Here is a 12,290-nt window from a genome sequence, read left to right on the forward strand (position 1 = left end):
TTGTCTGTTGTTTCTTCTCTGTGCAAAGCTGACTAATTTAAACAGGGAAGAATTCCTGGCTTTGGTCTCATTAGCATCAAGTAGTAACTGATTGACCTGGAGTTTTGGAAATAATTTCTACTAAACTTACCTTTTCTTTCATATTTTCCACCTTACTTTTTAGCTGGGGCACTGCACTGTTGGGTGGCAAGCCTTTTTCCAATTGAGTCACAAATTTGGCATATTTGGAAACTTGACTGTTTAGAAATTCTGGATCCAGGCAGTCAAATTTGGACTATGAAAATTGAGGGGAAAACAAAGAAGTTAAGACATATGATAAAAGGCAAACTTGAAATAGTAAATTTTTTTTTACTCTACTCACATTTTTTGATAGCTATGTTGTTAAACCAAGTTGACTCTATATTTTGGAAATGGCTCTACTTATTAAGATTTCTAATAGTATATCAGGTATTGTTTGTTTATTACACTCATATCATTTTCTCCCATATCACCAAATGCAGTATTGCAATCCCTGTAATTTATTCCAGAGGGCCAACCATTGTAAAGTTACAAATAGCTAATGTTTACTCTTGTGACCTAGAAATGTCTCACCAAGTAGTCTCCTATTATTTGATCATGTAGCCCTTTAATATAACTGATTTAAACATACATTCCAATGTATGCATGTATTTATAAATATATTTCTCAGTTACATAAACATGTAAGTGTACACATATATTATGTCAGATGGGCATATGGATTGATGATAATAGAAAATTTGTAAAAATGAAAAGATATTCCATGCTCATGGATTGGAAGAATTAATATTGTTAAGATGTTTATACCACCTAAAGAAATCTACAGATTCAATACAATCCCTATCAAAATTCCAGTGGTATTTTTCACAGAAATACAACAAACAATCCTAAAATTTGTATGGAACCACAAAAGACTCAGAATAGCCAAAGCAATCTTGAGAAAGAATAAAAAAGATGGAGGTATCAATTCCTTGATTTCAGATTATCCAACTATCCAAAGTTATAGTCATCAAAACAGCATAGTACTGGCACAAAAGCAGACACATAGATTAATGGAACAGAAGAGAAAGCCCAAAAATAAACCCACACATGTATGGTCAATTAATTTACAAGAAAGGAGTCAAGAATATACAATGGGGGAAGGACAGTCTCTCAATAAATGGTGTTGGGAAAATTGGACAGCTAGAGGCAAAGGAATGAAACTGGACCACACACAAAAATAACTCAAAATGGATTAAAGATTTGAATCTAAGACCTGAAACCTAAAAACTCCTAGAAGAAAATATAGGCAATAAGCTCCTTGAGATGGGTCTTGGCAACAATATTTTGGATTTGACACCAAAAGCAAAGGCAACAAAAGTAAAATAAGCAACTACATCTAACTAAAAAGCTTCTGCACAGCAAAGGAAAGCATGAACAAAATGAAAAGGAAAGCTATACTTAATGGGAGAAAATATTTGCAAATTATATAGCTGATAAGGGGTTAATATCCAGAATATATAAAGAACTCAATAGCAGAAAAACAACCTGATTAAAAAGAGGGCAAAAGATCTGAATAGACATTTTTTCCAAAGAAGACGTAACAGATGTCCAACAGGTACATGAAAAAATGCTCAACATCATTAATCACTGGGAAATTAAAATCAAAACCACAATGAAATACCGCCTCACTCCTGTTAGAATTTTAGTATCAGAAAGACAAAATAGAACCAGTGTTGGCAAAGATGTGGAGAAAAAGGAACACTTGTGCATTGCTAACAGAAATGTAAATTGGCGCAACAGCCATATGGAAAACAGTATTAAGATTCCTCAAAAAATTAAAAATAGAACTATCATATGATTCAGCAATTCCATTTCTGATTATTTATCCTAAGAAAGCAAAAAACACTGATTCAAAAAGATATACAGACACCCAAGTTCATAGCAGCATTATTTACAATAGCCAAGAAATGGAAACAACCTAAGTGGCCACCAGTGGATGAATGGATGAAGAAAATGCAGTATATGTATACAATAGACTATTATTCAGCCATAAAAAGAATGAAACCTTGTCATTTTTGACAACATGGATGGACCATGAGGGCTTTACGTAAAGTGAAATAAGTCAGACAAAGAAAGACAAATACCATATGACCTCACTTGTATATGGAATCCAAAAGCAAACAAAACAACAAAATAACTCATATGTAGAACCTAAAGCAAAACAAAACAAAACAACTAAAACAGAACAAATTGGTAGTTTCCAGAGGAGGGGTATGTGTGTGTGAAATAAGTGAAGGAGGTCAAAATGTACAAACTTCCAGTTATAAAATAAATAAATCATGGGAAGGTAATGTACAGCACAGTGACTATAGTTAATAACACTGCATTGCATATTTGAAAGCTGCTAAGAGAATAGATCTTGAATATTCTCATAAGAAAAAAAATTTTGTAACTATGTATGGTGACAAATGTTAACTAAACTTATTGTGGTGATCACTGTGCAATATACAGAAATATTGGATCATTATATTTTACACCTGAAACTAACATGTCAAATATGCCTCAATTTTAAAAAAAGAAAATTTATAAACATTCATTTCTTTTTTCTGGATTCAACATTTTCTTTTTGCTCCCTAATGGGTCTTTTTGTATACTTCCTATGGTAAATTTGTCCCACTTTAGAAGTTACTGCTCTAATCTATGGTGGTAATCAGAAAACTCTCTAAGCTTCTTCTTTACTACTCAGGAGCATTTTCTAATTCTGAGATAAGTGATAAATGAGTTATACAAAAGCACTTAAAATTCTCTGATATAATAGTATATATATGTTTGTTTATTTTCCACTTTCTCCACCGAAAGGTAAATTCTGTGAGGGTTTGGACTTTGTCCTTTTTATTCTCCACTGGTATCTACTGTACCTAGAACATTATCTGGGAAACATTCTTGCATCACTGTGCCCAGATATGTGACTTCTAATTATAGGCACCAGCATAGGGAAGCTGAACAAGCAAGTGTAAAACAATATTTGTGAAGTTGATGGTATTTCTAACATGTCCATATCACACTTGAAAGAACAGATGGTCATCTATTCTGCCTCCTAGAGGGTTGACACTTGTTAAGGTTTGAACGCAAGGGTAGACCCTAAAAACCAAACCCTATGATACCAAACCCTATCATACTATTACTAGAATTTACTATTAAGCTCTCAAGGGAAGATACTGGATCTCATTACTGGGATTCTATTCTATCACAGGGAACGAAAGGGCTTTATTTCTTTCTTTCTTTTTTTTTTTTTAAAAGGACAGTAAGGGCTTCCCTGGTGGCACAGTGGTTGAGAATCTGCCTGCTAATGCAGGGGACACGGGTTCGAGACCTGGTCTGGGAGGATCCCACATGCCGTGGAGCGGCTGGGCCCGTGAGCCACAACTACTGAGCCTGCGCGTATGGAGCCTGTGCTCCGCAACAAGAGAGGCTGCAATAGTGAGAGACCCACGCACCGCAATGAAGAGTGGCCCCCACTTGCCACAACTAGAGAAAGCCCTCGCGCAGAAACGAAGACCCAACACAGCAAAAATAAATAAATAAATTAAACTCCTACCCCTAACATCTAAAAAAAAAAAACAAAAACACTTACCATGTTCCTTCAATGAGCCAAGTTCTTTCACAATATTATAAAAATAAATAAATTAATTTAAAAAAGGATAATAAGAACAGAACCTAGGCTAACAGAAATCTAATGTGTGTAGATCATGAATAAAATCCTACAATCCTTAATAACACTTGGCTGTAGTGTGTCGGGACAACATTGTGTTCAGAAACCACAAAGAAGTTAAATGCCATGCAGTGAGGCCCTTTGATACCTCCTTCATTTAGTTATTTATCTGGAGGACCTGAGAAACCTGCCTTACAATAATGTAGTCTTCTCTGTGGTACTTAAAGACTTATGTGGCAGAAAGACCTTTGTGCATTTCACCGGAAAGCTGATAATAATTCCCATAAAATAACACTGCATGTTTTGCTGAAATTAAGAATATACCAGCTTATTTTTTAAAAAAACTATAATTCATACTATTAGGATTCTAAGGTTAAATAATACAAAAATGATTTAAGAATTGAAAGCTGTTTTTTTTTTTTACCTTTAACCATTCTTGTTGGAGTTGATCCCATTCAGATAAAGAATCCCAGAGCAATTGTTTGAGCTTCAATTCAGCACTAACTTCTTCCAAAGCTTCAAACTTGGACACTTCTACCTTTTAAAATATAATAAGCAAAATGTACTATTTAATTTTCTGATATAGAGATCTTATGTTATCTTCCTATCAATAATTTTTGATACCGTGACACCTTAGCAGAATATGGGTGGGACCCAAATGGGGAAAGAAAAGGAGAGACAGAAACAATGAAAAAACAAATCACAAAACGCCATGTATATTCAGATTTCTATTTGAGTGACAGAATATAATTCTTTATATTTCCTTAGAACTTAGAAATTTTCCAAAGACACAAATATTACAAGAGTGCTAAGGGCATTCTTTCTCAAGTTGGATCATACATGTATATACCTGTCTGGTCTATTGGGTAAACAGATGAGTCTTTAGCGGCAATGATATCCTTTAGGGCTTATATCTTAGATGATAGAAGAGGGAGAGGATGTTTGTGTGGTAGTTGGTGGAGGGAATGGGGAGATTAAAGATGGAGTGAACAGCCTAGTTTCTTACCTATTTCTAACCCAGTGGACTGTATATGAACCCTAGACAGAGAAAGGTTGCAAGAAAATCTGAAGAAGCTGTTTTCATGCCTTGGAGGTGGGAAAATCTCCAGGAGGTTGGTTACACAGAAACTGTGAGCTTTGCCATAAGCTGGGGCTTTAAACATTGCATACAATAGCAGCAAAATACACATTCTTTTCAAGTGCACGCAGAACATTCCCCAGGATAGATCATATGATAGGCCACAAAAGAAGTCTTAACAAGTTTAAGAAGTCTGAAATCATATTATCTTTTCCAGCCACGATGGTATGAAAATAGAAATCAACAACAAGAGGAAAGATGGAAAATTTACAAATATTTGGAAACTAAACACCACACTCCTGAACAACCAATGGGTTATAGAGGAAATCAAAGGGAAATAAAAATAAATATCTTGAAACAAATAAAAATGGAAACACAGCACACCAAAATCTATGAGATGCTGCAAAAGTAGTTCCGAGAGGGAAGTTTATAGTAATAAATGGATATATTAAGAAAATAGAAAGACCTCAAATAAACAACTTGACTTTACACAACGAAGAACTAGAAAAGGAGAACAAGCTAAGCCCAGAGTTAGCAGAGGAAAGGAAATAACAAGGATCAGGGTGGAAATAAAAAAAATAGAGAACAGAAAAACAATAGAAAAGATCAATGAAACTAAGAGCTTTTTTTCTGAAAAGATAAACAAACCTTTAGCTAGACTAAGAAAAAAAGAGAGATGATTCAAGGAAATAAAATCAGAAATGAAAGAGGAGACATTAAAATCTACACCCCAGGGGGCCCTTCAAGATGGCAGAGGAGTAAGACGTGCAGATCACCTTCCTCCCCACAAGTACATAAAAAATACATCTACATGTGGAACAACTCCTACAAAACACCTACTGAACACTGGCAGAAGACATCAGACTTCCCAAAAGGCAAGAAACTCCTCGCGTACCCAGGTAGGGAAAACGAAAAAAGACGAAACAGAGACAAAGAATAGGGACAGGACCTGCACATCGGGGAGGGAGCTGTGAAGGAGGAAATATTTCCGCACACTAGGAAACCTCTTCACTGGTGGAACCCTGCTGGAGTGAGTTGGGGCTGGGAGCTGAGGCTCAGGCTTTCAAGATCAGATCCCAGGGAGATGACGGGGGTTGGCTGTGTGAACCCAGCCTTAAGGGGGCTATTGTGCCACAGCTAGCCAGGAGGGAGTCTGGGAAAAAGTCTGGAACTACCTAAGATGCAAGAGACCATTGTTTTGGGGTGCGCGAGGAGAGGGGATTCAAAGCACTGCCTAAATGAGCTCCAGAGATGGGTGCGAGCCGCAGCTATCAGTGCAGACCCCAGAGACAGGCATGAAATGCTAAGGCTGCTGCTGCAGCCACCATAAAGCCTGTGTGCAAGAACAGGTCACTATCCACACCTCCCCTCCTGGGAGCCTGTGCAATCCGCCACTGCCAGGGTCCCGTGATGAAGGGACAACTTCCCCGGGAGAACACATGGCACGCCCAGGCTGGTGCAACGTCAGGCTGGTCTCTGCCGCCGCAGGCTCGCCCTGCATTCTGTACCCCTCCCTGCCCCCGGCCTGAGTGAGCCAGAGCCCCCTAATCAGCTTCTCCTTTAACCTCCTTCTGTCTGGGCAAAGAACAGACACCAGAGGGTGACCTACATGCAGAGGTGGGGCCAAATCCAAAACTGAACCCCAGGAGCTGTGTGAAGAAAGAAGAGAAAGGGAAATTTCTCTGTGCAGCCTCAGAAGCAGCGGATTAAATCTCCACAATCAACTTGATGTACACTGCATCTGTGGAATACCTGAATAGACAACAAATCATCCCATAATTGAGGCGGTGGACTTTGAGAGCAAATGTAGACTTGGGGTTTGCTTTCTGCATCTAACTTATTTCTGGTTTTATGTTTATCTTAGTTTAGTATATAGAGCTTACTATCATTAGATTTGTTTATTGATTTGGTTGCTCTCTTCCTTTGTTTTTCATATATATATATATATGTTTTCCATTTTCTCTTTTTGTGAGTGTGTATCTGTATGCTTCTTTGGAGATATTGTCTGTATAGGTTTGCTTTTACGATTTGTTCTAGGGTTCTGTCTGTTTGGTTTTTTTTCCTTTAGTTTAGGTTTTAGTGCTTCTTTTTATAGGTGGATTTGTTTATTGGTTTGGTTGCTCTCTTCTTTAATTTTTTTAATTTTAACAATTAAAAAATTTTTATTTTAATAACTTTATTTTATTTTTCTTTCTTTCCCCCATTTTCTTTTGAGCCGTGTGGCTGACAGAGTCTTGGTGCTCTGGCTGGGTGTCAGGCCTGAGGCTCTGAGGTGGGAGACCCGAGTCAGGACACTGGACCACCAGAGACCTCCTGGCCACAGTAATATCAATCAGCAAGAGCTCTCCCAGAGATCTCCGTCTCAATGCTAAGAACCAGATCCACTCAATGACCAGCAAGCTCCAGTGCTGGACACCCCATGCCAAAGAACTAGCAAGACAGGAACACAACCCCACCCATTAGCAGAGAGACTGTCTAAAATCATAATAAGTTCACAGACACCCTGAAACACACAACAGGACATGGTCCTGCCCACCAGAAAGACAAGATCCAGCCTCATCCACCAGAACACAGGTACCACTCCCCTCCACCAGGAAGCCTACACAACCCACTGAACCAACTTTACCCACTGGAGGCAGACACCAAAAACAATGGGAACTACGAACCAGCAGCCTGTGAAGTGGAGACCCCAAATGCAGTAAGTTAAGCAAAATGAGAAGAGAGAGAACTATACAGCAGTTGAAGGAGCAAGGTAAAACCTCACCAGACCAAACAAATGAAGAGGAAATAGGCAGTATACCTGAAAAAGAATCAGAGTAAAAATAGTAAAGATGATCCAAACTCTTGGAAATATAATGGAGAATAAAAGAAAGGATTAACAAGGACTTAGAAAAACTAAAGAGCAAACAAAGAATGATGAACAACACAATAAATGAAATTAAAAATTCTCTAGAAGGAATCAGATGAAGAACACAATAAATGAAATTAAAAATTCTCTAGAAGGAATCAATAGCAGAATAACTGAGACAGAATGGATAAGTGACCTGGAAGATAAAATAGTGGAAATAAGTACCGTAGAGCAGAATAAAGAAAACAGAATGAAAAGAGTTGAGGACAGTCTCAGAGACCTCTGGGACAACATTAAATGCATCAACATTCGAATTATAAGGGTCCCAGAAGAAGAAGAGAAAAGAAAGGGACTGAGAAAATATTTGAAGAGATTACAGTTGAAAAATTACTTAATATGGGAAAGGAAATAGTCAGTCAAGTCCAGGAAGTGCAGAGAGTCCCATAAAGGATAAATCCAAGGAGAAACATGCCAAGACACATATTAATAAAACTGTCAAAAATTAAATACAAAGAAAAATATTAAAATCAGCAAGGGAAAAGCAACAAATAACATACAAGGGAATCCCCATAAGGTTAACTGCTGAACTTTAAGCAGAAACTCCGCAAGCCAGAAGGGTGTGGCAGGATATACTTAAAGTGATGAAAGGGAAAAACCTACTACCAGATTACTCTACCCAGCAAGGATCTCATTCAGATTCAATGGAGAAATTAAGACCTTTACAGACAAGCAAAAGCTAAGAGAATTCAGCACCACCAAACCAGCTTTACAACAAATGCTAAAGGAACTTCTCTAGGCAGGAGACACAAGAGAAGGAAAAGACCTACAATAACAAACCCAGAACAATTAAGAAAATGGTAATAGGAACATACATATTGATAAATACCTTAAATGTAAATGGATTAAATGTTCCAACCAAAAGTCACAGGCTCACTGAATGGATACAAAAACAAGACCCATATATATGCTGTCTACAAGAGACCCACTTCAACCTAGGGACACATACAGACTGAAAGTGAGGGGATGGAAAAAGACATTCCATGCAAATGGAAATGAAAAGAAAGCTGGAGTAGCAATTCTCATATCAGAGAAAATAGACTTAAAATAAAGACTATTACAAGAGACAAAGAAGGACACTACATAATGATCAAGGGATCAATCCAAGAAGAAGATATAACAATTGTAAATATTTATGTAGCCAACATAGGAGCAACTCAATACATAAGGCAAATGCTAACAGCCATAAAAGGGGAAATTGACAGTAACATAATGATGGTAGGGGACTTTAACACCCCACTTTCACCAATGGACAGATAATCAAAAATGAAAATAAATAAGGAAACACAAGCTTTAAAGGACACATTAAACTAGATGGACTTAACTGATATTTATAGGATATTCCATCCAAAAACAAAACAATACACTTTCTTCTCAAGTGCTCATGGAACATTCTCCAGGTTAGATCATACGCTGGGTCACAAATCAAGTCTTGGAAAATTTAAGAAAATTGAAATTGTATCGAGTATCTTTTCTGACCACAAAAGTATGAGACTACATATCAATTACAGGAAAAAAATCTGTAAATAATACAAACCCTGGAGGCTAAACAATACACTACTAAATACCCAAGAGTTCACTGAAGACATCAAAGAGGAAATCAAAAAATACCTAGAAAAAAATGACAATGAAAACACGATGGCCCAAAACCTATGGTATGCAGTGAAAACAGTTCTAAGAGGGAAGTTTATAGCAATACAATCCTACCTCAAGAAACAAGAAAAACCTTAAATAAACAACCTAACCTTACACCTAAAGCAACTAGAGAAAGAAGAACAAACAAAAGCCAAAGTTAGCAGAAGGAAAGAAATCATAAAGATCAGATCATAAATAAATGAAAAAGAAATGAATGAAATGATAGCAAAGATCAATAAATCTAAAAGCTGTTTCTTTGAAAAGATAAACAAAATTGATAAACCATTAGACAGACTCATCAAGAAAAAAAGGGAGAAGACTCAAATCGATAGAATTAGAAATGACAAAGGAGAAGTAACAACTGACATTGCAGAAATACAAAGAATCATGAGAGATTACTGCAAGCAACTATATGCCAATAAAATGGACAACCTGGAAGAAATGGACAAATTCTTAGAAAAGCACAACCTTCCGAGATTGAACCAGGAAGAAATAGAAAATATAAAGAGACCAATCACAAGCACTGAAATTGAAACTGATTGAAAATCTTCCAACAAACCAAAGTCCAGGACCAGATGGCTTCACAGGCAAATTCTATCAAACATTTAGAGAAGAGCTAACACCTATCCTTCTCAAACCCTTCCAAAATATAGCAGAGGCAGGAACACTCCCAAACTCATTCTACAAGGCCACCATCACCCTGATACCAAAACCAGACAAAATGTCACAAAAAAAGAACTACAGGCCAATATCACTGATGAACATAATGCAAAATTCCTCAACAAAATACTAGCAAACAGAATCCAACAGCACATTAAAAGGATCATACAGCATGATCAAGTAGGGTTTACCCCAGGAATGAAAGGATTCTTCAATATATGCAAATCAAAAATGAGATAAACCATATTGACAAATTGAAGAATAAAAACCATATGATCATCTCAATAGATGCAGAAAAAGATTTCAACAAAATTCAACACCGATTTATGATAAAAACCCTCCAGAAAGTAGGCATAGGTAACTTACCTAAAGATAATAAAGGTCATATATGACAAACCTACAGCCAACATTGTTCTCAATGCTGAAAAACTGAAATCATTTCCACTAAGATCAGGAAAAAGACAAGGTTGTCCACACTCACCACTATTATTCAATGTAGTTTTGGATGTTTTAGCCACATCAATCAGAGAAGAAAAAGAAATAAAAGGAATCCAAATCGGAAAAGAAGAAGTAAAACTGTCACTGTTTGCAGATGACATGATACTATACATAGAGAATCCTGAAGATGCCACCAGAAAACTACCAGATCTAATCTACCAGAAAACTACTAGAGCTAATCAATGAATTTGGTAAAGTAGCAGGATACAAAACTAATGCACAGAAGTCTCTTGCATTCCTATACACTAATGATGAAAATCTGAAAGAGAAATGAAGGAAACATTTCCATTTACCATTGCAACAAAAAGAATAAAATACCTAGGAATAAACCTACCTAAGGAGACAAAAGACCTGCATGCAGAAAACTATAAGACATGATGAAAGAAATTCAAGATGATACAAACAGATGGAGAGATATACCATGTTCTTGGATTGGAAGAATCAACATTGTGAAAATGACTGTACTACCCAAAGCAATGAACAGATTCAATGCAATCCCCATCAAACTACCAATGGCATTTTTCACAGAACTAGAACCACAAATTTCACAGTATGTATGGAAACAAAAAAGATCCCGAATAGCCAAAGCAATCTTGAGAAAGAAAAACAGAGCTGGAGGAAGCAGCCTCCCAGACTTCAGACTATACTACAAAGCTACAGTAATCAAGAAAGTATGGTACTGGCACAAAAACAGAAATATAGATCAATGGAACAGAATAGAAAGCCTAGAGATAAACCCACACACATATAGTCACCTTATCTTTGATAAAGGAGGCAAGGATATACAATGGAGAAAAGACAGCCTCTTCAATAAGCGGTGCTGGGAAAACTGGACAGCTACATGTAAAAGAATGAAATGTGAACACTCCCTAACACCATACACAAAAATAAACTCAAAATAGATTAAAGACTTAAATGTAAGGCCAGACACTATAAAACTCTTAGAGAAAAACATAGGCAGAACACTTTATGACATAAACCACAGGAAGATCCTTTTTGACCCATCTCCTAGAGAAATGGAAATAAAAACAAAAAAAAAGACATGAGACCTAAGGAAACTTAAAAGCTTTTGCACAGCAAAGGAAACCATAAACAAGACCAAAAGACAACCCTCAGAATGGGCGAAAATATTTGCAAATGAAGCAACTGACAAAGGATCAATCTCCAAAATATACAAGCAGCTCATGCAGCTCAATATCAAAAAACAAACAACCCAATCCAAAAATGGGCAGAAGACCTAAATAGACATTTCTCCAAAGAAGATATACAGATTGCCAAGAAACACATGGAAGGATGCTCCACATCAGTAATCATTAGAGAAATGCAAATCAAAACTACAGTGTGGTATCACCTCACAACGGTCAGAATGGCCATCATCAAAAATCTACAAATAAATGCTGGAGAAGGTGTGGGGAAAAGCGAACCCTCTTGCACTGTTGGTGGGAATGTAAATTGATACAGCCACTATGGAGAACAGTATGGAGGTTCCTTAAAATCTAAGAGTAGAACTACTATATGACCCAGCAATCCCACTACTGGGCATATACCCTTAGAAAACTGTAATTCAAAAAGAGTCATGTACCACAATGTTCATTGCAGCTGTATTTACAATAGCTATGGCATGGAAGTAACCTACGTGTCCTTCAACAGATGAATGGACAGATGAATGAAAGAAGTTGTGACAAATATATACAATGGAATATTACTCAGCCATAAAGAAAAAGGAAATCGAGTTATTTGTAGTGATGTGGATGGACCTAGAGTCTGTCATACAGAGTGAAGTAAGTCAGAAAGAGAAAAACA

The 12,290-nt window shown here is 36.9% G+C and overlaps 1 protein-coding gene across 1 annotated transcript in view; it reads right to left on the reverse strand.

Moving 5' to 3' along the window:
• Nucleotides 1–12,290, reverse strand: part of DNAH6 (dynein axonemal heavy chain 6) — a 291,735-nt gene that overhangs the window by 189,290 nt on the left and 90,155 nt on the right. The window contains exons 17-18 of the mRNA XM_029232839.1: nt 4,136–4,249; nt 131–274 (exon numbers count right to left, since the gene is read on the reverse strand). Of these exons, the coding sequence (XP_029088672.1) occupies nt 131–274; nt 4,136–4,249 (258 nt within the window). The remainder of the gene's footprint in view (nt 1–130; nt 275–4,135; nt 4,250–12,290) is intronic.

The sequence above is a fragment of the Monodon monoceros genome, unplaced genomic scaffold, assembly GCF_005190385.1.
Source record: "Monodon monoceros isolate NGI ecotype Baffin Bay Population unplaced genomic scaffold, NGI_Narwhal_1 Super_Scaffold_19, whole genome shotgun sequence".
In the NCBI taxonomy this organism is placed as follows: Eukaryota; Metazoa; Chordata; class Mammalia; order Artiodactyla; family Monodontidae; genus Monodon; species Monodon monoceros.